Source organism: Hylobates moloch, unplaced genomic scaffold, assembly GCF_009828535.3.
Source record: "Hylobates moloch isolate HMO894 unplaced genomic scaffold, HMol_V3 SCAFFOLD_23, whole genome shotgun sequence".
Taxonomy (NCBI): Eukaryota; Metazoa; Chordata; class Mammalia; order Primates; family Hylobatidae; genus Hylobates; species Hylobates moloch.
The window spans coordinates 33,359,125-33,385,690 of NW_026652298.1; the positions used below are offsets into that span (position 1 = coordinate 33,359,125).

At 46.7% G+C, this 26,566-nt stretch overlaps 1 protein-coding gene across 5 annotated transcripts in view; it reads right to left on the bottom strand.

Annotated features, from left to right (window-relative positions):
* PMM2 (phosphomannomutase 2) overlaps positions 1 to 26,566 on the bottom strand; it is a 55,874-nt gene that overhangs the window by 12,574 nt on the left and 16,734 nt on the right. Inside the window, exon 8 of one of the 5 annotated variants that reach the window (XM_032145338.2) lies at positions 15 to 1,724. The exons of 3 other annotated variants lie outside the window; for them this stretch is intronic. In XM_032145338.2, the coding sequence (XP_032001229.1) occupies positions 1,623 to 1,724 (102 nt within the window). In that variant the 3' untranslated portion in view covers positions 15 to 1,622. Of the gene's footprint in view, positions 1 to 14; positions 1,725 to 12,563; positions 13,322 to 26,566 lie in introns of those variants that run through there. One more of the 5 variants, XM_058433788.1, reaches the window with a different exon arrangement.

Consider the following 26,566-nt stretch of genomic DNA (forward strand, 5'->3'; position numbering starts at 1 on the left):
CCCCAACGTGACAGAAATCCAGAGCAAAGAAAAAGTGGCTCTCAGATCTGGAAGGGCTAGGGTTCTGTTCCAGAATCTGGGAACATAGGAGGAAAAAGGAATCAGAATGAGAAACAGGAAACAATAAAATCACTTTAATGTGCTATTTTTCATTTTGGAAGGTCATTACAGTATCATTCAACAAGGAAAGATGCCACTGGATGGCTGTGTCCTGTGAGTCACTGAGATGAGGAGCTGGCTGCTTTCACCCCACTGGAACTGGGGCTTGGACAGTTACAAGCCCGAGTGGCTGGGAGGTTTGCAGGGAACCAGATTTAGCTGTGATGAAAGCACCTGGCTGTGGGCTAGGAGGCAGGAGTGCAGGGCAGCCTGGGCCCCCCGGCCCCAGACTCAGGTCGGCAAGTACCCAGTGGAGGCCACACAGCCCCAGCACCAAGCAATAGACCGTGTATGGGTCACAGCGTTTCCACATCCTGAAAAGTGACACATGAACCGTTTCCTAGGAAAGTTCTCTTCCACCGTGTTCTGGCTGAGACCCGGGATCCTTCCAGTTTCACAAAGAACGTGCAGAAGATGGAAAGAGTGAGGGACGCAGACCTAGCTGCAGCTGCACTGAGCCCCCTCCGTGGTAAAGTCTGGGTGAAGGCCTGGATGAGTGCAGATAGGAGGGCAGCTCCTTTTACTGTTCTCTGGCCGGGCTCTCTCTCCATCCCTGAGAAACTTGAGGCAAACGCCTCTAGGAAGCCAGCCAGGGGCAACCAGAAAGTCCTTTTTGGTGAAGTCTGACGTCCCACGTTGGTTTCTCTGGACTTGGGTGAGAACCGGCCCCAGGGGAAGGACTGTTTTGCCAGCGCCAACCCTCCAGCCTGGCTGTTGGTTCCCACTGCCTCTGGTCTCGGAGACAGAGAAGCAGCCAGGCTATTCCGAGTGTAGTGAATACAGAGCCCGTCCAAATCCGGCCCAGCGGAGGTGCAAACTCCCTGGGGTCTGCTCCCACTTTGCCAGCCATCTGTCCAGCAGGCCTCAGCCTCAAACATGGGAAAACGCAGAGTGTGTCTGGTCACTGGGCATCACACTGCCTGACTCACAGTCCCCATCAAGGTGACATGCAGGCGGGAGCTTCGTTCCAGGAGGTGTTTGTAAACTTCGTCCTGGGCTGGGTCACTGCAGATGGTCTGTCCTTGTTTCTCATTACCAAACCCCCATTTTTGGTATTGATGCGGGGGTCCATTAAAAAACCGCTTCCGTTTCCACAGACCCACCAAGAGGGAGGTTCCAGGCACATTTTTCTTTCCGTATCATCCTAGAATGAGGGGAAAATTTCCGCCAAAACTACATGATTGCACGTATCGGGGTGGGTATTAGACTAGGGGGCTGGGGGCGGGTGGGGGAGACCTATTGTGGGAGGTATTCCTCTGAGCCATTCTTGTTAAGAGTTTTCTCCTTCCTTCTGGAAGTTTCTGGCACTGGGGGTAGAGGTCCAGACTGCATGTCCCTGGCATAGCACGCAGAGCCTGCCTGGGCTGCAGGTGGGTGAGCACATGTGGGAGGACCCTTGGCCCTGGCCACCGAATGCCCCATGCTGGCTTGTCAGCCGGGACCCCGCCCCTCCCGCTCCCGAGTTAGGAAAACAGCACTTCACAGATCCTGCGCGTGTCCTCAGGCGCTGTCACAGAGTAGCCCATGGTTCTGGGGTCTGTGAAGATCTCATGGTCATTGCCACCCTGGAAAGACACGAAGTACAGATGAAGGCTCCCCCTCGTTTGTCCCAGGCCATTGCTGATGTGACCCTGGAGCCCAAAAGTACCCAGAAAACAAGATTTAACTGGGCAGGGAGAATTTCTTCAGCTACCTTCCTCTTAGTTTCCAGGAGAGGAACATGAGTACAATTGTTATTAAGAAGAGATTTATAACCTTCTCTTGAACTGCAATTTGGCTTGGAACATGTAATTATGCCTATGAGAGATATCACGACGTTCTTGCGAAGATCTGTCTAAGGCTTATTTTTCTATACAGAAGGCATCAGCGAGTGACAGTATTCTCACAGCCATCAGTTTTTTAAAGCTGTGCCCACGCTTTTCTAACAAGTCACAAGGGAGCGTCAGGAGGGCAGAGGGCCGGGAGCAGGGCTGCCAGGGATCTTCCTGTGATGAGAGACGTGGCGACATAAGCGCTGACGGCAGCCACTGGCCATGTGTCACTCTGCACACTTGAGACGTGGCCAATGCAATGGAGGAACTCAGTTGATTTGATTTTAATTTAAACGGCCCCACGTGGGCCGGGCGTGGTGGCTCATACCTGTAATCCCAGCACTTTGGAAGGCTAAGGGTGGATCACTTGAGGTAAAGAGTTCCAGACCAGCCTGGCCAACATGGCAAAACTCCATTTCTACTTAAAATACAAAAATTAGCTGGGCGTGGTGGCGCACGTCTGAAATCCCAGCTGCTCTGGAGGCTGAGGCAGGAGAACTGCTTGAACTCAGGAGGTAGAGGTTGCAGTAAGCCGAGATCGCGCCACTGCACTCCAGCCTGGGCGACAAAGGGAGACTCTATCTTAAATAAATAAATAAATGGCCCCACGTGACTGGGGTCTGAGCTGCTGGCTAAGAGCAGGGTCTCTGGAGCAGGTGGCCTCAGTCAGATGCTGGTTCTACCACGGAGCAGCAGTGTGGCTGCGGCAACTCCCCGTCTCCAAAATGGGGTCATTATGGAAGCCTCCCCAGAGCTCTGTGGCCAGAAGTTCAGGAGATGATGGTTGGGGTCACACCTTGGTAAGATGAGGAAACTGAGGCCTAACAAAGTCTGCAAGGGCCCATGTCTAGGAGGACCTGGGCATGTTCTGCTGGGGTCCTGTGCCTGAGTCGAGTGCTCCAATCTGTGTCCCCATCACCCCCACCAATCCCACTGGGCTCACGTTAATGAATCAGGTTACCTGCTGCTCCTGCAACCCCGAGCCCTGCAGGAAAGTCCCCGTTTTTCTCGTGGAATTCCTTTATTTCCCTCATAAAATTGGATAAACACTCTAACTCAAAACCTTAACATAATCTATGATTGGTTTACAATACCATGAACACAACCGCAGAGAAAAGGGATTTTTCTCATAAAGCACCGAGCATGAAGCCAACGTGGAAACCATGATTTTGTACCAAAAATCTGACATCCTTTAAAAGCATTAATTGCCTCTGGAAATGAATGTTTTCATTTTTATAAGCACCTACCCCCAGGCAGATGGCTTCCTCAGGTGGAGGTTAATTTCAGGCTTCAAGAGGGAACGTCGCTGGACCCAGGGAGTGCTGGGTGGAGTCAGGCTAGGAGGCCATGAACTTGGCATCTCTTCCAGTCCAGCCACTCGGGAACCTGTCAGGGCCTTGCACTGGCCTTACACAGTTTTGTACCAGGCCTGGGGGCCTTCAGACAGACCTGAATTTCATGGCCACTATCTGCTACCTACACATGTGAAATCAGTTCTGGTAATTCTGATTTTGCTTTTTTTTCCTTTGGACATAGCGTCTTGCTATGTTGCCCAGGCTGGGCTCGAGCGAACCTCGTGCCTCAGCCTCTCGAGTAGCTGAGACAAAGACTGTGTGCAACAGCACCAAGCTAGTTCTAGTAATTCTTATAATTAAAAAAAAAAAATTTCTTTCAGGAATGGCATGGTGGGTAAAAGTCACAGAGAACCTAACAAAGGCACAACCTAGCTGGGCGTGGTGGTGCGCGCCTGTAATCCCAGCTGCTTGGCAGGAGAATCACTTGAACCTGGGAGGTGGACGTTGCAATGAGCCAAGAACAGACCACTGTACTTCAGCCTGGGCAACAGAGCGAGACTCAAAAGAAAAAAAACAAACAAAAAACCAAAGGCACAACCAACTCTCACATGCCTCAGAAGAGCCAAACATCCTCCCCGCCTCAGTGACTGAGGAGGGGAGTCAGTATTCACACATTAACACGACACACCTTTCTAGAACACCTACTACCTGCCAGGCATTGCTTTAGCAGCTAGGGATACACCGCAAACCAAAACGACATCACAGCTGCCTTGGGAGCCTGTGGTCTGGTCGGGGAGACCAGTCATGAACAGACAGCTCTTGGGCGCCTTGTTGAGCAAAGGGACGGAAGGGCTGCCAGGCCTGGAGGGTGAGGGAACGCTGGCATCTGAGGGAAGTGTGGGCACAGGCCATGTGGCCATCAGAGAAGAGGCTGAAGAGGGAGGATGGGCAGGGGCTGGGGCCGGGTCACAGCGGGCCTCACAGATTGTCGTAAGTGTCAGGCCTCTGAGCCCAAGCCAAGCCATCGCATCCCCTGTGACTTGCACATATATGCCCAGATGGCCTGAAGTAAATGAAGAATCACAAAAGAAGTGAAAATGCCCTGCCCCGCCTTAACTGATGACATTCCACCACAAAAGAACTGTAAATGGCGGGTCCTTGCCTTAAGTGATGACATTACCTTGTGAAAGTCTTTATCCAGGCTCAAAAAGCTCTCCCACTGAGCATCTTGCGACCCCCACTCCTGGGCACCAGAGAACAAACCCTCTTTGACTGCAACTTTCCTTTACCTGCCCAAATCTTATAAAACGGCCCCACCCCTGTCTCCCTTCACTGACTCTTTTTGGACTCAGGCCGCCTGCACCCAGGTGAAATGAACAGCCATGTCGCTCACACAAAGCCTGTTTGGTGGTCTCTTCACACTGACACGCATGAAATTTGGTGCCATGACTCGGATTGGGGGACCACCCTTGGGAGATGAATCCCCTGTCCTCCTGTTCTTTGCTCCGTGAAAAAGATCCACCTACGACCTCAGGTCCTCAGACCCACCAGCCCAAGGAACATCTCACCAATTTTAAATTGGGTAAGCGGCCTCTTCTTACTCTCTTTTCAAACCTCTCTCACTATCCCTCAACCACTTTCTCCTTCCACTCTTCAATCTCTCCCTTAATTTCAATTCCTTTCATTTTCTGGTAGAGACAAAGGAGACACGTTTTATCCATGGACCCAAAACTCCCAAAACTCTGGCGCCGGTCACGGACTTGGAAGGCAGCCTTCCCTTGGTGTTTAATCATTGCAGGGACGCCTCTCTGATTATTCACCCACGTTTCAGAGGTGTCAGACCACGCAGGGACGCCAGCCTTGGTCCTTCACCCTTAGTGGCAAGTCTCGCTTTTCTGGGGAAGGGGTAAGTACCCCAACCTCCTATCTCTGCTCCCTGATCCCTTATTTCCGTGCCCCGACCTCTTATATCTCTGCACCCCATCCCTTATTTCCATGCCCCAACCTCTTATATCTCTGCGCCCTGATCCCTTATTTCCACACCCTGACCTCATATCTCTGTGCCCTGACCCCTTTCCCGCTTTTCTGGAGAGTAAGAACCCCCGAACCACTTCCCTCCGTGTCTCTACTCTCCCTTTTCTTTAAACTTGCCTCCTTCACTATAGGCAACCTTCCACCCTCCATTTCTCCTTCTTCTCCCTTAGCCTGTGTTCTCAAAAACTTAAAACCTCTTCAACTCACACCTGACCTAAAACCTAAATGCCTTATTTTCTTCTGCAATGCTGCTTGACCCCAATACAAACTCGACAGTAGTTCCAAATAGCCAGAAAACTGCACTTTCAATTTTTCCATCCTGCAAGATCTAAATAATTCTTGTCGTAAAATAGGCAAACAGTCTGAGGTGCCTGACGTCCAGGCATTCTTTTACACATTGGTGCCTTTCTAGTCTCTGTGCCCAATGCAACTTGTCCCAAATCTTCCTCCTTTCCCTCCCCCCGTCCCCTCAGTCCCAACCCCAAGCGTCGCGGAGTCTTTCTAATCTTCCTTTTCTACAGACCCATCTGACATCTCCCCTCCTCGCCAGGCCAAGCTAGGTCCCAATTCTTCCTCAGCCTCTGCTTCTCCACCCTATAATCCTTTTATCACCTCCCCTCCTCACACCTGGGCCGGCTTACAGTTTCGTTCCGCGAGTAGCCCTCCGCCACCTGCCCAGCAATTTCCTCTTAAAGAGGTGGCTGGAGCTAAAGGCATAGTCAACGTTAATGCTCCTTTTTCTTTATCCGACCTCTCCCAAATCAGTTAGCGTTTCGACTCTTTTTCATCAAATATAAAAAATCCAGCCCAGTTCATGACTCCTTTGGCAGCAACCCTGAGACGCTTTACAGCCCTAGACCCTGAAAGGTCAAAAGGCCATCTTATTCTCAATATACATTTTATTACCCAATCTGCTCCCGACATTAAATAAAACTCCAAAAACTAGAATCTGGCCCTCAAACCCCACAACAGGACTTAATTAACCTCACCTTCAAGGTGTACAATAATAGAAAAAAGTTGCAATTCCTTGCTTCCACTGTGAGACAAACCCCAGCCACATCTCCAGCACACAAGAACTTCCAAACGCCTGAACTGCAGTGGCCAGGCGTTCCTCCACGCCTGCCTCCCCAGGAGCTTGCTACAAGTGCCAGAAATCTGGCCACCAGGCCAGGGAATACCCGCAGCCCAGGACTCCTCCTAAGCCGCGTCCCATCTGTGTGGGACTCCAGTGAAAATCGGACTGTTCAACTCACCTGGCAGCCACTCCCAGAGTCCCTGGGACTCTGGCCCAAGGCTCTCTGACTCCTTCCCAGATCTTCTCGGCTTAGCAGCTGAAGACTGACGCCGCCCAATCGCCTTGGAAGCCTACAGGACCATCACAGACGCTCTGGGTAACTCTCACAGTGGGGGGTAAGTCCGTCCCCTTCTTAATCAATACGGAGGTTACCCACTCCACATTACCTTCTTTTCAAAGGCCTGTTTCCTTTGCCTCCATAACTATTGTAGGTACTGACGGCCAGGCTTCTAAACCTCTTAAAACTCCCCAACTCTGGTGCCAACTGAGACAATACTCTTTTAAGCACTCCTTTTTAGTATCCCCACCTGCCCAGTTCCCTTATTAGGCTGAGACACTTTAACTAAATTATCTGCTTCTCTGACTATTCCTGGGCTACAGCCACACCCCATTGCCATCTTTTCCCCCAGTTCAAAGCCTCCTTCACATCCTCCTCTTTCATCCCCCCACCTTAACCCACAAGTATATGATACCTCTACTCCCTCCTTGGTGACCGATCATGCACCCCTTACCATCTCATTAAAACCTAATCACCCTTACCCCACTCAACGCCAACATCCTGCAACAAGCTTTAAAAAGATTAAAGCCTGTTATCACTCACCTGATACAGCATGGCCTTTTAAAGCCTATAAACTCTCCTTACAATTCCCCCATTTTACCTGTCCTAAAACCAGGCAAGCCTTACAACTCAGTTCAGGATCTGCGCCTTATCAACCAAATTGTTTTGCCTATCCACCCCATGGTGCCAAACCCATATACTCTCCTATCCTCAATAGCTGCCTCTACAACCCATTATTCTGTTCTGGATCTCAAACATGCTTTCTTTACTATTCCTTTGCACCCTTAATCCCAGCCTCTCTTCGCTTTCACTTGGACTGACCCTGACACCCATCAAGCTCAGCAAATTACCTGGGCTGTACTGCCGCAAAGCTTCACAGACAGCCCCCATTACTTCAGTCAAGCCCAAATTTCTTCCTCATCTGTTACCCATCTCGGCCTAATTCTCATAAAAACACACGTGCTCTCCCTGCCAATCGTGTCCGACTGATCTCTCAAACCCCAGCACCTTCTACAAAACAACTCCTTTCCTTCCTAGGCATGGTTAGCGTGGTCAGAATTCTTACACAAGAGCCAGGACCACACCCTGTAGCCTTTCTGTCTAAACAACTTGACCTTAACTGTTTTAGCCTAGTCCTCATGTCTGCGTGCAGCGGCTGCTGCTGCTTTAATACTTTTAGAGGCCCTCAAAATCACAAACTATGCTCAACTCACTCTCTACAGCTCTCATAATTTCCAAAATCGATTTTCTTCCTCACACCTGACGCATACACTTTCTGCTCCCCAGCTCCTTCAGCTGTACTCACTCTTTGTTGAGTCTCCCACAATCATTGTTCCTGGCCCGGACTTCAATCCGGCCTCCTGCACTATTCCGCATAGCACACCTGACCCTCATGACTGTATCTCTCTGATCCACCTGACGTTCACCCCATTTCCCCACATTTCCTTCTTCCCTGTTTCTCACCCTCATCACACTTGGTTTATTGATGGCAGTTCCGCCAGGCCTAATCGCCACTCACCAGCAAAGGCAGGCTATGCTATAGTATCTTCCACATCTATCATTGAGGCTACCGCTCTGCCTCCCTCCACTACCTCTCAGCAAGCCGAACTAGTGGCCTTAACTCAAGCCCTCACTCTTGCAAAAGGACTACGTGTCAGTATCTATACTGATTCTAAATATGCCTTCCATATTCTGCACCACCATGCGGTCATATGGGCTGAAAGAGGTTTCCTCACTACACAAGGGTCCTCCATCATTAATGCACATGAAAGTGAGGACCTGGGATTTCGGGGGACGCCACCTGAAGCCTGCACGCCCGGGCCATGATCAGATTACTTTACAACAGCATCTTTCTGGAGAACCGGTGGGGGGTGAGGACACAACTGACGGGAGCAGTTAGGAGGCTCCTGCAGCCGGCCAGGGTGCAAAGAGGACAGAGGCCATTACCTGGGAAGAGACCCCTGAAGCAAAACGGGTTTATGCTAGTCCCGACAGTTGCTAAGCCTGCCCTTCCCTGCAGATGTCACGTGCCATGGTCCTGCTGGGGGCTGGTGGGGAGGTGTCTTGGAATCTGAGTGATCTGTGTGCATATAACTCACTGACACTTAAAAAAGCTAGGTCTGGAGAATCAATACCCGTCCAGGAAGGCGAAATCCTCCCGACCCTGGCTGCAGGAGCCTCTCGGGGTCGCTTCTCAGCTCCACCCCCTTTCAGAGAGCTGCAGGGCTGGCAGGACCATCTGCATCAAAAACACAACCTGCCTCAGGCCTTCCTTTCTCTCCCGCCAAGGGTCTGCTGCTTTCTTTGTGACTCTCAGAGCATGGTGGGCTCCTTCCTGGGGTGCAGCCTTCTTGGGGCTGTGTGGAGCCTGCATGCCAGAGTAGGTGCAAAGCAAGCGAAGCGGACCCCAAATGAAATGAAAGGAAAGCTGGCTACCCTCTAGAATAATAAGGCTAGAGAACCGGAAATTTCAAATGCTGGATTTGCATATGCACTAAAGGTTACTTGATTCTAGTTGGGGAACTCAGCCACCTCCCAAGCTCCAGGAACAAAAACCCTGTTCCCTGGAGAAGGGAGGGAAGGGGGGAGGGATGAATGAACGATCCAATTTCTCATTACAGTGTACCTGACAGGCACCAAAGAGAGGCCAGGGCTCAGTGAAATCCACACATTAATATTTAAATCCCTAATAGCCCCAAAGTCTGAGGATGAAACACAAGGCACAGTGTTGGCCATGTTCAGATGCCAGGGGGCTGACGAGTCTCCCCGCCCCAGCCCATTTCTGTACATGCTGTTGCTGACCTGTGCAGTGTAGTAGTGAACCCCAATCATCCAAAGAGAATAACAGTGTCATCTATCACAGCCTGCGTGAACTGCTTAGCCGGTAGCAGTGGGTGTGTGCTGTGTAGATGTCCCCTATAGCACAGATGGACTCTCTGTAGCTCGTGGTCGGGACTCTCATTTATTTATTTTTGAGACAGGCTCCCACTCCTGCCCAGGCGGGAGTGCAGTGGTGCGATCATGTCGTGCTGCAGCCTCCACCTCCTGGGCTCAAGCGATCCTCCCACCTCAGCCTCCTGAGTAGCTGGGATTACAGGCATGCACCACCACACCTGGCTAATTTTTGTATTTTTAGTAGAGGCGGGGTTTCACCATGTTGGCCAGGCTGGTCTCAAACTCCTGGCCTCAAGTGATCCGCCTGCCTCAGCCTCCCAAAGTGCTGGGATTACAGGCGTGAGCCACCGTGCCTGGCCTATAGTTCAACTTTGAAACAAAGAGGATAACAGCTCTTTCCCTGAAATAAACCCCCTTCTTGCCTGGGGACCAGTCTGCCTTTGTAGGATTAACAAATTAGCTACAAGATTAGAAATTATGGTTTCGGAGCCATGGAGCCTCTGGCTGCAGGAGTCTGAACCTCCCCACACTGCTCCTGAGAATAACATTGCTTGTAAATCCTAAGATCAGTGCTTGAGATATTTTGCAGACCGTGCCTTCCAATGCAGCAGTTGACGCCACCCAGACAGGTAATATGATTCAACCAGCTCTTTGATCCCACCCAAGGACAGAAGACAGCAAGAAAAACTCACTTCCACCCCCTATGATTTAATCTCCATGCTGACCAATCAGCAATCCACACCTCCAGAGCCCCTACCCACCAAGTTATCCTTAAAAACTCCAATCCCCTAATTCTTGGAGAGACTGATTTGAGTAATAGTAAAACTCCAGGCTCCTGCACAGCTGGCTCTGTGTGAATTACTCTTTCTCTATTGCAATTCTCCTGTCTTGATAAATTGGCTGTCTAGGCTGTGGGCAAGGAGAACCTGTTGCGGGGGTTACAAATTTGGGGGCTCATCTGTGATCTCCCTTGTGGCTATCTGCCAGGGATTCAGTAGCCTCCCCAACCCCCCTCACTGGTGATGGATCCAGAGGCCAGCCCAGGCGGCCACCTAGTTCTCTCAGACTGGGGGCTGACACTGGCACCATCTCTACTGGTGGGGTGTTGCCAACCCATGGTGTATGGATTTAACTGCAATAAAGAAACAGTCCTGGGGAGACTTCCTGTAACTGTAGCCCCATCGTGGGGTGCCTGCCTGTAGCCCCATCATGGGGCATCTCTAGCTCTATTAGGTGGTATCTGTTTGTAGCTCCAGCATGGGGTATCTGCCTTAATTGTACAGAGAATAGGGGGCTTGTTTGGAGGAATACTCTTGGTTTGTGATTTGGTCTGGAATCTCTTTCTGCAAGGTGTTTTGCTGTATGTGTTTGTATATGTGGAGGAGATGTCTAAGGGAATTGCTGAAGGAAGTCCATCAGGCTCTCCTAGTTTGTCTGATTGGTAACATTCGCTGAACCCTGAAGGACTTGTCAGCAGAAGCTCGGAAGTTCGACAGGGCTGCCTCGAGGGTGACCATCCGCTCTTCCATCTGGCTCAGAGGTCATCCTTTGAATTCCGGGTGGAAGACGTCCCTTCCCACCTTGAGTGGAGTGGATCAAAGATGACAGAGACCAACGGGAGCAAGTTTGAGCCTTGCCAGGTTGATGCTGGGCACTGAGCATAGTGACTAGTTTTGTCATGTGTACTCTGCTCTGGCCAGGATGGAAAATGTTAATTCAGTTCCCCATGCAGCCCATTGGGCAGCATCTTGAAAAATTGAGAGGCTTTTGCCTGTGGTTCCATAAAACAGAAACGGATGGTTTTCCTTTGCAATGTGGCTTGGCGCCCACAGCTAGGGTCCAGTGAAAAGGGCCATCAAAAGCTGCTCTGTTCTTCTGGAAGCTACAGAGAATGGGAACCCAGAAACCTGACATGCAGGCAAAAAGGGTAAACATTTCTTATCAGCCAGGCTTCTGGCCCCTCTCGCCGTGTGTGAATGGAAAACATCACTGTTTGTCTCCTCTGCAAGGGTCTGATTAATAGAAAAAATCTTATGAGCCTAGACTTAGGCTGAGTGAATCTGGTGCAGTCTGTGCTGTAAATACAAATCCCCAGCTACTCTGGAGGCTGAGGCAGGAAAATCATTGGAACCCGGTGGGTGGAGGCTGCAGTGAGCTGAGATTGCACCACTGCACTCCAGCCTGGGCAACAGAGTGAGACTCCATCTCAAAAGAAAAAAAAAAAAACAAAGGCACAACCAACTCACATGCCTCAGGTGAACCAAACATCCTCCCTCCTCACTCAGTGACTTAGGAGGGGGAGTCAGTATTCACACATTGATAGGACACACCTTTCTAGAACACCTACTAACTGCCAGGCATTGCTTTAGTAGCTGGAGATACAGCGCAAACCAAACCCACTCACAGCTGCATCCTCTGTCATGGAGAGCAGTACCACAGAACAGGATGTGGACATAGGACCCCTCTAAGCCTGCTGTTCAAGCCAGCCTGGCAGACTGAACAGTTCCAAACTTCGCTCCAACAAAAACCAGATAAGGTTTCCCTCTTGTTTTACGTCCTGAAAAACTTGACTTTGGGACCATGTCAGGGTATCCTCCGGCATCCAGAGGGCATGAATTTTTGGGTTCATGTCAGGTTGCTGGTCTGAGAGGACATGTGACAGTGTCATGTCTAGCCTTAAGAATTATCTTCAGTAAAGTCCTGGATTCCCAGGAAGAGCAGTGTAACAGCCTTCGGCTTTAGCTCAGTAGCTGAAGCTTTGCTATTTCACAGTGGTAGCCTGGGTCTGGTTCCCAGCTTATGGAATGGGTGCTCTCTGGTTTGTTATTTATGTAAGCTTTTTATTTGTGCCATTTATTGATTCTTTCCCCACCATGGACAGCTTGCCTTAAAATCTGCCTTAAATTTTCCTTTCTCTAAACTACGTTTGGGGAGATTCTAAATCTTGTAAAAAAAAAAAAAACAAAAAAGAAAGAAAGAAAAACAAAAACAAAAAAAACTTACAAAAAACTGCTTAGCATCCCCTTGAGACATCTTATACTTCCGTAGTTAAGTCATAATCTTAGATAAGACTTATTAATTTTGCTAGAAGTTTACCTGTGGTAAGGTTCAAAGCCAGAAATACTGGCTGTCTATCCTGGCTAGAGTCTGGTAATAAGAAATTTAAAAAGATTTTGTAAAAAAAAAAAAAAAAAGCTCTACAGTTAAAATCTGCTTAATTAAAAATGGATATCCAAGTTTTATTTAAATATATAAATGTGTAAATACACATATATATGTACACATTCAAAAGGCCTTTGTGGGCTGGGTGCAGTGGCTCACGCCTGTAATCCCAGCACTTTGGGAGGCTGAGGCAGGGGGATCACTTGAGGTCAGGAGTTCAAGACCAGCCTGGCCAACATGGTGAAACCCTGTCTCTACTAAAAATACAAAAATTAGCCAGGCCTGGTGGCATGTGCCTGTGGTCCCAGCTACTCAGGAGGCTGAGGCACAAGAATCACTTGAACCCGGGAGGCAGAGGCTGCAGTGAGCTAAGATCATGCCATTGCACTCTAGCTTGGGTGACAGAGACAGAGCAAGACTCCATTAAAAAAACAACAAAAAAGGCCTTTGTGCTTTTTCTCTTCCTGGATTTTTTTTTTTTTTTTTCCTTCGAGGAATGAGTTTTTGTGTGTCTTTCTTCTCAGTCAACTGAATTATTTTCCCAGTCTGTCTTCTTGCCACTCTGAATGCCCACATGAGAGGACCTAAGGTACTTTCTGACAGCTGGGGACTCCTTGGGAAAAACAGAGAAGACGCCATTGACCTTGTTTTGGGAGAAACTCTGTTTTCCTCACAAAACCCCAAGAAGTGTAAGCAGACAGATCCCTCTCAAAATCTAAGGCTCTGTTCTGTTTTGAATCACATTACTTGGCCTTTTTCACTTTTGAGGGCATCAGGAATTACTTTAGTAGGGGAGAGAGAGATGTGAACAAAGTTAGGGATATAAAGATGTATTTTTGGTAAGGATGATTATAAAAAAAAATTCATGTAAGAAAAGATCTTGTATGGTAAATTCTTGTCCTAAAAAAGAACGACTCATTATTCAGGAAAGAGGGACACATAGGACAAGTCAGACAGTCCAAGCATGGCATAGATGGTCTCTGTGAGTCGTGACAAGATTTGTAAAACGGGGGAAAAAATCCCTAAAAAACCAGCAAATGAAAAATCTTAACAACTAATGCATCTTCTTTGGTCTGTATATTTATAATGTTGTGTGTGTGATGTTTAAGAGCTGTAATTAATTGGCTTAAAAAATAAGCACTTAAACATTTTGTCAGAGAAATAGCAACTCTAACGCATTTTAGTTCACATGACGTTAGTAATCTTTGGTAAATAAAGATAGTTTTAAAGATTATTGATGAAATAAAATAAAACTGTCTTCATTTGGTCTGAATTAGGCAGATCAGATACTGTTTCTGCTGGATGCTTTAAGGTCATAAATGGCTTCTATGACTTTTGTAATTGTTCAATTTACCTACTTTAGAGCCATTAGATTCCACATAAGGCCTGGGGACATATGGAGTTAGCCATGACTTCTAGCTAGGCCAGAAAGAGTCAGACTTTATCTGCAGTTCTGTCCTGTATTCTAGGCTCTGCACCTGGTTTTTAATTAAAATTGCTTAAAGACATGGGAATATGGTTTTTTTTAAAAAAAGAAAATCTCGTCTAATTTAGAGATCTTAAGGATTATTTTTGGTTGAAAGACAAAATAAAACTGAAAGTTTAAGCAAATTGTAGAAGGTCTGTGAAAAATTAACTTTGTGAAGAACTCTGTGTGTGAGCAAGCTGGCTAAAATTGAAAGGGTATTATTTAATTTTTCCATAAATTAAATATTAAAAGCATACTGATGCAGGGCCAGAATCTGGGCCCATATATCAAAATAATAGGGTTTTATGCCGGACGCAGTGGCTCATGCCTGTAATCCCAGCACTTTGTGAGGCTGAGGCAGGCAGATCACGAGGTCAGGAGTTCGAAACCAGCCTGGCCAATATGGTGAACTCCTGTCTCTACTAAAAATACAAAAATTAGCCAGACCTGGTGGCACACGCCTGTAGTCCCAGCTACTTGGGAGGCTGAGGCAGAAGAATTGCTTGAACCTGAGAGGCAGAGGTTGCAGTGAGCTGAGAATGTGCCACTGCACTCCAGCCTGGGCAATGGAGCAAGACTCCATCTCAACAACAACAACAAAAAAAATAGGGTTTTATTTTTGAACACTGATTTGTTCTTTTAACAAACAATTATAAAGGGTTATATAAAAGGTTTATGAAAATGTTACCCTACAGTCAAACTAAAATCAGATAGATTTGTTTGTAAAATTTTATTAAAAACTAGCTTTGGCTAGGAGTGGTGGCTCATACCTGTAATCCCAGCACTTTGGGAGGCTGAGGTGGGCGATCACGTCGGGTTAGGAGTTCAAGACCAGTGTGGCCAACATGGTGAAACCCTGTCTCCACTAAAAATGCAAAAATTAGCCAGGAGTGGTGGTGGGTGCCTGTAATCCCAGCTACTCAGGAGGCAGGAGAATCGCTTGAACCCAGGAGGCGGAGGGTGCAGTGAGCCGAGATCATGCCACTGCACTCCAGCCTGGGTGACCAAGAGTGAAACTCCGTCTCAAAACTACAACAACAACAACAACAGGCCGGGCGCGGTGGCTCACGCCTGTAATCCCAGCACTTTGGGAGGCCGAGGTAGGTGGATCACGAGGTCAGGAGATCGAGACCATCCTGGCTAACATGGTGAAACCCCGTCTCTACTAAAAATACAAAAAATCAGCCGGGCGTGGTGGCGGGCGCCTGTAGTCCCAGCTACTCGGGAGGCTGAGGCAGGAGAATGGCGTGAACCCGGGAGGTGGAGCTTGCAGTGAGCTGAGATTGTGCCACTGCACTCCAGCCTGGGCGACAGAGCCAGACTCCGTCTCAAACAACAACAACAACAAAACTAGCTTTAGCATTACAGATGCACTAATGCGAGATAAAATTTGGTTTTCTCTTTTGAAGAATATTTTTATGTAATATTGAGAGAGACAATGAAAGATTTTTGTTTGGCTTTGGAGTAAACTATTAAAAAAATAAAAGAAAGACGGATTCAGTTGGCCTCATGCTATCTTCATTGGGTTTTGTTGTTTAGAAACTGAGTCTTCTCTCTATCAGAGTAAAGGTTTTTTCCTTTACAAAATGTTTGAGTTATCATTGTGGCTACATGAATTACTTATGGTGACCTGGGGTTCTACTTTGTGATATCTAGTGTTTTAAACCTTTGATATTTAACAAACTTTCCAAGATCAAATTCTAAGCTAAAAAAAAAAAAAGTCCCCTAAAGTCCAAAAGAGACATATTTGGCTTATTTGGTGTATTAAAATTATGTAGAAGCACTGTCAAATATAAAAAAGTGTTTAACTTTCTTTGGGTTTATAGTCATATAAATATGTTATTAGTATGTGTTACAAAATTGTGTAAGATTCCTATAATTCTGATATGTCTCAGTTTATGTTATTAGTAATAATTGTAACTGTTATGTTAAACTGTGTGTCACAGAGATGACCAGATTTCCTTGTTGACTGCATCTTTAACTATGGCTGTCCTGAGACTTTTGTTACCCACAGGCAACTGCTGTCTTGGTTTTATCCTTTTCAAAAGGCAGTTTATAATCAGGTATAGTACTCTAATGGGTACTCCTGAATGCAGGTCTCTGATAACTTTACAAATTGTGCCATTGGAATGGAGGAAAACAAACTTCTAGGATCCTCACGGAGAGCTGAGGTGTTAAACGTTGTTAATCCTTTTGTTTTTCAGAGTCAAGAAAACTATTTTTCTTTTGAGCTATTTACAACTTTTAGCAACTGAGTTAAAGTATACTTCTGTGAGCAAAATTTAGACCATACTGCCTTCTCTCTGATTTCTCCAGAATTTGGAAACTATTTGTGAGCATTCTCAACTTATGGCAGTATAATTATTTGCGCAAGGACAGTAACAATCTTTTTTTTTTTTTTTTTTTTTTGAGACGGTGTCTTGCTGTGTCCCCCAGGTTGGAGTGCAGTGGTGCGATTTCAGCTCACTGCAAGCTCCGCCTCCTGGGTTCACGCCATTCTCCTGCCTCAGCCTCTCCGAGTAGCTGGGACTACAGGTGCCCGCCACCACGCCCGGCTAATTTTTTGTATTTTTAGTAGAAATGGGGTTTCGCCGTGTTAGCCAAGATGGTCTCGATCTCCTGACCTCGTGATCCGCCCGTCTCGGCCTCCCAAAGTGCTGGGAGTACAGGCGTGAGCCACCGCGCCCAGCCAACAATCTGTTTTCTTTTGTAATAGGATACAATTAGAGATGCTGGTTACTTTACCAACGCTTTGACTGGAATGACATATGTTCAAATATAAACAGACTGCTTTAAGGAACAAAGTTGACTAACAGAGCCAACAGAAGTCCCCTGGAAAAGCTGGCCTCATACCTTGTCTACGCAGTCCCTGTACAGGGCTCCTGAACTGTCGTAAATAAAGAATGTCACTTTCTGACAGGCCCAGGAGCCCCAAATTATATCTTAGGACCATGAGAAGAAAAAACTTCACCCAACTCATACAGATTTATCTTTGCAGATATAGTAGATAAGTCCACGGCTGGCTCGAGGCTTTAAAAAGTCTAACCTGAGATTTCTTATGGAACAAAGTTTCAGCAAAGCCAATTTTAAAAAGAGCCTATATGGCCAATTATTATTCTTGCTGTACTTTATGCAAATAATCAGGCCAAGCATAATAAGACTATGACTTATTTTGCAAGTAAACTTGTCCTACTATGATTTGTCTTCAATAAAAATAAGGATGGGAGAGAGAAAAAAGTGTTTCAAAAAACTATGGTACACCCTGCTGTTAGATTCTAGTCTTGTCCTTTGTTCTTGAGTTTTTATTATTTCCTGCAATTTGGACTAAATCCTGAATTCTATGTGGGCTACAATTCCCAAACTAATGCTTTCAATTTTTTTTTTCCACTTTTCTGACTTGGACTCAATTAAATTGCTATTACCTTCTTCCTGAGGCCCTGCAAGCTGAAGCTTTTTCTTTGTAATACAGATGACAAAAACATGTCAATTTGCCACTGCCTTTCTCCTCTATAACTAAAGACGCCTAGCCCATCTGCGATGCCATCTCTTGATATGGGAAACAGCTGTTTAACTGAACTGATCTGGTCTTCGGACTAGGAAAACTGACTAAAAAGATACGGAAGACTGTATTCAAATTTCCTCTTTCCTGTCTACCCCAATCTGTCTGTCTAACAACCTCTGACCCAAATCTCTCTCTGCTAGTAACTCCATGTCTGATTGGTTCTTGGAGCTCTTTACCTGGGTCCCTCAGAGCTTAGGATCAATTCTACAAAAGCTTCTGAAGCCAAGACTTTCACTCTTTATCCTAGCACTCGTTTGTTAAAACTATACCTGAGAATACTAATGCCTTCGTCATGTAGGCCTTCAAACTCCAACCAGGAACCCCTGAGTATAAGCAGACAGCTGCAAAGTCGTTTCACTCCTCTTACCTTTGGGTCAACACCTACCCTGACTATGCTCCCTGTCAGCAGAAAGAAGCTTGAGCGGTTATCACTCTTTTCCCATCTTCATACCCCACACCTTAGGAATAAGGTATTATAAAACCCAACAGGAGGAACTGAAACTGTCTTTGCTAAAATTTTAACTGAGAAAATGATGATGGTGACCTAAATGACTCCATCTTGCTTCTAACCTCCAAGCTGTCCTTGTTCATTCCCGGATGCAGACCAAACTAACCTTGGGAGGAACTCAGTTTATAGTTTAACTTTGAAACAACACAAGTAACAGCCCTTTCCCTGAAATAAACCCCCTTCTTGCCCGGGGACCAGTCTGCCTTTGTAGGACTAACAAATTAGCTACAAGAGCCTGAATCTCCCCAAATTGCTCCTGAAAATAATATCACTGTCGTAAAACCTAAGATTGTGCCTGAGATATTTTGCAGACCCTGTGTTCTGATGCAGTATTTGACGCCACACAGACAGGTAATCTGGCTCAACCAGCTCTTTAATCCCACCAGGAACAGAAGATAGCAAGAAAAACTCACTTCCACCCCCTATGATTTCATCTCCAAGCCGACCAATCAGCAATCTCCACTTCCCGAGCCCCTACCCACCAAGTTATCCTTAAAAACTCTGATCCCCAAATTACTGGAGAGACTGATTTGAGGAATAATAAAACTCGAGTCTCCTATACAGCCAGCTCTGCGTGAATTATCTTTTGTCTACTGCAATTCTCCTGTCTTGATAAATCGGCTCTTGTCTAGGCAGTGGGCAAGGAGAACCTGTTGGGCAGTTACAGGGCCAGTGAGACAAGAGCCTGCTCTGAAATGGCGCAGAGCAGTAGTGGCTCTCCCTGGCTGGAGTTCCCGGGGATGCGTTAAAAAATGCTTGTTTTGGGCATGGCCCAAGCCCAGGGTCATGATGTTTTGAAAGTGATCAGGTGATTCCAGTATATAGCCAGGGCTGAGCACCAGTGACTTAGAATCCAGAAAAAAAACACGCCTTGGATTGGGGACAGGGGCGAAGGTTGGAACCTGAGCTGGCCAAGGGGCTAGTGGCCCTAGGGCTAGTGACCCTTGGGTCTGTTGATGGCTGTGAGCACAGCCCTCTTATTTCACCTCTCCGGACTTCCAGGGCAGAGGAGACAGCTTTGTGACGGATCTGGGCTTGGAATGCCCACAGGAGATGCGGATTCTGTGGATATCAAGGGGCTCCCTGGAAGGCCAGCCCCACTCCAGGGGTTTGAAGCCAGCGTCTCCCTGAACGAAAGAGGTTCAGCACAGACACAGGCAGGGACGCTCATTCTGTGGGCTGGTTGTCAGCCACAGTCCTATTCTCAGGACCAACGGGGCCATGGACTCTGTGGAGTCTGGCACTCAGGAGGAAGGTGGGCTAGCAGGAACCCCAGGGAACATCTGAAGCTCGTGGCTCCCCTGCATTACACCCTGCTTCCTGACCTCCCACACAGGAGTGGGTGGGACATCTCCGCCAGGCTGAGAACCTCTCATCAGTTTCTGCCAGTCAGTTCTGGAAGCTGACTGTGGGAGGGGCAATTCACTCAGGGTCCCCCCAGGAGTGAGGGACTCACATGTTAAGAAGCTAAGTCTGCCACCAGCCACACAAGAAGACCTGGGTCTCAAATCATGTGGTCCCAGAAATAAGTAATAAGACAGATCTATCCACGGAATCCATTCTGTGCCCTCCTTAGCCTTGAGTCCTGAAAGAGCTACAGATGCTAGGCACGGTAAGTCCAGGATCGCAAAGGCCAACTGCCATCCAAAGCCTAACTTGGAACCTGAGGACAGGAGGACATGGTTCAGTAATTCACGCGCTAAAGAATTGTTGGGGCCGGGCGCGGTGGCTCACGCTTGTAATCCCAGCACTTTGGGAGGCCGAGGCGGGCGGATCACGAGGTCAGGAGATCGAGACCACGGTGAAACCCCGTCTCTACTAAAAATACAAAAAATTAGCCGGGCGTGGTGGCGGGCGCCTGTAGTCCCAGCTACTCGGAGAGGCTGAGGCAGGAGAATGGCGTGAACCCGGGAGGCAGAGCTTGCAGTGAGCCGAGATTGCGCCACTGCACTCCAGCCTGGGAAAAAAAAAAAAAAAAAAAAAAAAAAAAAAGAATTGTTGGAAGGTGTGTGGGAGGGTGCTCACTTGCAAGGATGGCCCTTCACTGAGAGACTTGGCAGGCTCCAATCTCTTAGGAAAATCTCAATAACAGATGAGCCTTTGAATAACTTTCTTAGAAAGTGAAGGAAGCAGACGCTGGTTGTGGACCAGGCCAAAGATGCATGTCCCAGCTGCCTTTTCTGAGTCAGGCCCTGTGTCACCCACTTTCCTCAGATGCCTTCACTTCACTCTCATATGACTCCTTCAGAAGAGCAACTGTGGCTGGGAGTGATGGCTCACTCCTGTAATTCCAGCACTTTGGGAGGCCAAAGTGGGTGGATCACTTGAGGTCAGGAGTTCAAGACCAGCCTGGCCAAGACGGTGAAACCCCGTCTCTACTAAAAATACAAAAATTAGCCAGGTGTGGTGGTGGAGCCTGTAATCCCAGCTACTCAGGAGGCTGAAGTGGGAGGATCACTTGAGCCCAGAGCCCAGGAGTTCAAGATTTCAGTGAGCCAAGATTGCGCCACTGCACTCCAGTCTGGGTGACAGAGTGAGACCCTGCCTCAAAAAAAAAAAAAAAAAAAAAGAAGAAGAACTGTATCCTCACTGGGCTGATGAGGTCACTGTCACCGTCCTCACTGTCACAAGGTCACTGTCACTGGTGAATGGTGGGGCCAAATCTGGGTCTACGTGGTCCACACCAATACAAACCTCTTTTAAGCTAATTTTTTGTTTATTTATTTTTTTGCGACAGAATCTCACTCTGTCACCCAGGCTGGAGTGCAGTGGCACAATCTCAGCTCACTGCAACCTCCACCTCCCGGGTTCAAGCAATTCTCCTGCCTCAGCCTCCTGAGTAGCTGGGATCACAGTCGTGTGCCACCACGCCTAATTTTTGTATTTTTAAGCTAATTTTAAAGGCAGATCTTCCTTATTAACATTTCTGGAGAATAAAATGTTGCACAATTTAGTTAAAAGGAAGGCAGGCAGCATTTTAGAAGCGATGTAGGAGAATGACAGAGGCGAGGCTTTCAGATCCCAGCTTAGTCTCTGACTAGCTGAGACCCTGGACTTCCCACTGTGCCTCCTCTGTAAGAGGGAGGATGCTGCTGTCTCACCTGGGAGCACGTACAGCCTAAGTGTCCAGCTCAGGGTCTGACACTGAGGAAGTGCTGGAAGATTTAAATGTCCTCCCTTTTCTCAATTTAAAAATTTTTTAAATTTTTACTGTTTTTTTAAGAGACAAGGTCCCGCTCTGTCACCTAGGCTGAAGTGCAGTGGTGAAATCTTGGCTCACTGTAATCCTGAACTCCTGGGCTCAAGTAATCTTCCCACTTGCCTCCCTCCCTAGTAGCCAGGAGTACAGGGATTACCCAGCTCCTTTTCTCAAGTTGATTTAAAAATTTTATTTTTCAATAGATAGCACATTCATATCGTTCAACCATATTAAGAAAGAGTAAGACCTAAGTGGCAATTCTCTCTCCCGTCCTTGTCCCCACCCCCACAGTAACCTCTGTAATTTTCATCCATTCAGAATCTTTTTATGCATTTGTAAGCTAACAAAAAGAGAAATTCCTTTCCCCCCTTTAGACAAAAATGTAGCTAGCACATTCCTTATATTGTCCTGCACTTTGCTTTGTTCACCTAACGAAAAGCCCTAGAGACGGGTCCACATGGACTGTTTTTACAGCTACATGGCGTCCCAGTGCAGAGACAGACCACTGTCATGTGGCCAGCCTCCTGAGGAGCAGCGGGGCTGTCCCCAACCCTGAACCCTCTGCGTGAGTCTTTCACACATGCTTGAGTGCACTCATAGCCAAATTACCCAAAATGGAAGCGTCAAGTCAAAAACCAAACCAGCTGCTAATATTCATGAAGTGTTAGAATGTTTTCATGTTGCAACTGCCTTAAAGCCAAGATGACTTTTACAGAAAGCATGGGTAAGTAGAGGCTCTCTTGCCTGCGAATTCAGAGTGGCTGAGGGTGAGCCGGCCAGTGTGGCTTCTGGAAAGCCATGCAGAGCCATGTGTGGTGTGTGCTCTCTGCCCTTGCCATCTCTCTCTCTGCAACAAACCAAGGTACTCCACGCCAGGCCCAGGGCCTCCATGCTGAACTCAGAGCCAGGTTTTAAGAAACGCTGGCTTTTGTGGCTGATGGGAAGAATGACAGGGTTTCTGGAGATGGCAAGTATTTTGAAAAGCAACGGCCAATGCCTCACTTCCTCACTCTGCCCTCGAGTTGCTCCAAGCAGAGGGCACCCTTTACGTAACACCAGACCCTGCTTCCTGGAGGCTCTGCTGCTGGAAGAGGCTGCTAAGCCTCAGGGCCTGGCTGAAAAATGGCTCTTTTTTACTGACAGCTCTCAGCTCAGGATCACTTCCCTGGACGCCAGCAAAAACATTAAGCTTCATTAGGAAAGGAAAAAACCCCGGCTTTCTAAATGTCCATCACTGAAAATGCAAAGTGTAGGGCTAGTATTTGGATTGCTCTGCGCGTAAAGTTTCAAGAACTGATTATGTTGTTTGAAGGTTTACATGGCTGGACTGCTAATTCCCATTTCTAGAAAACCACTGACGAAAAGGATCAGAGATGGGGGCAAAGAATCATGCAAGAATGTTCACCACAGCATTAGTTATAATAGCAGAACCCCTTAAACCACCCAACATGCCTTTACGAGGGAGGTGAGTAAATGATGCCTAATGAGAGAATGTTATACAGCCATTCAAAATCTTCTTTGCGGCCAGGCGCGGTGGCTCATGCATGTAATCCCAGCACTCTGGGAGGCCGAGACGGGTGGATCACGAGGTCAGGAGATCGAGACCATCCTGGCTAACACGGTGAAACCCCGTCTCTACTAAAAAATACAAAAAATTAGCCGGGCGTGGTGGCGGGTGCCTGTAGTTCCAGCTACTTGGGAGGCTGATGCAGGAGAATGGTGTGAACCCAGGAGGCGGAGCTTGCAGTGAGCCGAGATCGCACCACTGCACTCCAGTCTGGGTGACAGAGCAAGACTCCATCTCAAAAAAAAAAAAAGAAAAAAAAAAAAATCTTCTTTGCAAAGAATATTCACTAATATGAGAAAAATAAAATACATTAAGAGAAAGAAAACTAAAACTAAAACAACATGTAAGGACCCCACTTTTGGGATCATATACATAGAAAGGCTGGGACGTTGCTGGATGGTTATAGGTGACTTTCCTTTTCTTCTTTGTACCTTCTCTAATTTTCTATAATGAATGCACAGGTTAATTTACAATTGGGGGAATGCTTCCATTAAATAATATTCATTTTTTAAAAAGTAGGTAAGATTTTAAAAATAGAATCCAGGCATGGTAATGCAATGGTTAAATAGAATAGAAAACCCTCTAATTCCCAAATGAAGAATTCCCAAAATAAGTCATTTTCTGATTATCCAAGAACTGCATTCCATTCTGCAAAGTCCCAACTGAGGCTTCTAGTCGGCTATTTACATGAAGCAAGAATGTCATCATTACAGAACAATCTGCTGTCATGTGTCTTAATAGCTCTCCTGTCTGTCTATAAGAAATGGCACCAAGCTATAGAAGGACTGAGGAAGCTTCTGGGCATCCCTTAGATCCTGGGTGTCATTTCATTAGCTTATATATTTTTAAAGACATGGAGCCAGACAGTGATCTTTTTCAAAGCCTGCACTGAAAGCATTTCTGCATCAAAAGCATTTCAACAAAAGGATGTGGTTATAAAACCATTTCTAACTGTCATTAAGAACAAACCTGAATGTTACACCTCCTTCAAAGTACCTAGTTCATCTGGGATGTAGAACAAGATCTTTCTACCCCACTGAGAGAGAGCTTATTGTAGTAGAAAGCACACTCATTTAAACAGCAGGTATCACCAGCTGTGGTAATGCACGTCTGTAATTCCAGCTACTTGGAAGGCTGAGGCGGGATGACTGCTTGAACTCAGGAGTTGGAGTACAACCTGGGCAACACAGCAAGACACTGTCTTTATTTTATTTTATTTTAAACAGCAGGTATCTCTTTGAGATCCTGATTTCAATTATTTTGGATATATATCTGTAAGTGGGACTGCTGGATCATATGGCAGTTCTATTTTTAATTTGAGGAACCACTATATAGTTCTCCATCACAGCTATGACGTTTAACGTTTCCCACAACAGTGTACAAGGGTTCTAATTTCTCCACACCCTTGCCGACATTTATTTTATTTTATTTTATCTTTTTGAGACCTAGTTTCGCTCTTGTTGCCCAGGCTGGAGTACACTGGCACGATCTCAGCTCACTGCAACCTCTGCCTCCCGGGTTCAAGCAATTCTCCTGCCTCAGCCTCCCAAGTAGCTGGGATGACAGGTGCGCACCACCACGCCCAGCTAATTTTCTCCATGTTGGTCAGGCTGGTCTCGGGACTCCTGACCTCAGGTGATCTGCCCCCCTTGGCCTCCCAAAGTGCTGGGATTATAGGCGTGAGCCACCGCACCTGGCCGCCAACATTAAAAAAAAAAAAAAAAATTAGCCATCCTGGCCCAGTGTGCTGGCTCACACCTATAAGCCTAGCACATTGGGAGGTGGAGGTGGGCAGATCACTTCAGGTCATGAGTTCGAGACCAGGCTGGCTAACATGGTAAAACCCCGTCTCTACTAAAAATACAAAATTAGCTGGGCATGGTGGTGGGCGCCTGTAATCCCAGCTACTCGGGAGGCTGAGGTATAAGAATAGCTTGAATCCAGGAGGCAGAGGTTGCAGTGAGCCAAGATCGCATCACTGCACTCCAGCCTGGGTGATAGAGCAAAACTCCGTCTCAAAATAAAATAAAATAAAATAGCCACTTTGGTAGGTGTGAGGTTTATCTCATTGTGGTTTTGGTTTGCATTTCCCTGAACACTGATGTTGAGCCTTTTTTTATATACCCACTGGCCACCTGCATGTCTTCTTTGGAGAACTGTCTATTCAAGTCCTTTGCTCATTTTTTTAAATTTTTTTTTTTTTTTTTTTGCCATTGAGTTGTTGGAGTTTCTTATACATTTTGGATACTAGCCCTTTTATCAGATATATGGTTTGCAAATATTCTCTTCCCCTCTGTAGGTTGCTTTTTCATTCGATTATTTCCCTTGCTGTGCAGACACTTTTTAGTTTGACGTTGTCCAACTTGTTTGTTTTCCTTTTGTTGCCTGTGCTTTTGGCGTCACATCCAAAAGATCATTGCTTTTTCCCTATTTTTTTTCCTAGGAGTTTTACAGTTTCAGGTCCTGTGTTTAAGTCTTTAATCCACGGGTAGATGGCCAAAAGGACAAAGTCAGGATCTCAAAGAGATATCTGCACCCCCATGTTCACTGAAGCATTATTCATAATGGCCAAGATATGGAAACAACTCAAGTGTCTACTGACAGAAGAATGGATCAAGAAAATGGAGTATATTCTGACCGGGCATGGTGACTCATGCCTGTAATCTCAGCAATTTAGGAGGCCAAGGCAGGTGAATCTCTTGAGGCCAGGAGTTCGAGACCAGCCTGGCCAACATGGCAAATCCCTGTCTCTACTAAAAATACAAAAATTAGCCGGGTGTGGTGGCAGGCTCCTGTAATCCCAGCTACTAATCGGGAGACTGAGGCACGAGAATCACTTGAACCAGGGAGGTGGAGGTTGCAGTGAGCCAAGATGGTGCCACTGCACTCCAGCCAGGGCGACAGAGCGAGATTCTGCCTCAAGAAAAAAAAAACAGAAAGAAAATGTAGTGTATTCATACCATGAAACATTATTCCGCCTTAAAAAAGAAGGAAACTTGCCATTTGTGACAGCATGAGTAAACTGTGAAGACATACTGAGTGAAATAAGCCCCTTACAGAAGGATAAATACTGCATGATTCTGCTTGTATCAGATATTTAAAGGTGCTAAAGTCATATAAGCAGAGAAAAGAACAGTGGTTGCCAGGGACGGGGCGGTGGAGGAGGGAGATGGAGAGTTGTTCAATGGGTGTAAAGTTTCAGTTATGTAAAATGTGTAAGTTCTACAGATCTGTTGTACAAACAGAAGTGCCTATAGTTAACAATACTGTATTTACACTTAGAAACTTGTTAAGAGGGAATATCTCATGTTAAGTGTTCTTATAACAATAGCAACAAAAAAAGTCCCAAACTGCCGCCAAAACCAAAGGGGCACAATGATTAAACTCATGAAACTGTGAGCGTTAAATATGTACAGCTTTTGCTGATCAATGGTACCTCAATAAAGCTATTTAAAACATACAAAGAACAGGTAGACTTCTGGTGCCACCAGCTCTGTGATTAGCTGTGTGACCTTGAGCAAATCCCTTACCCTTTATGGGTTCCAGTTTTATCA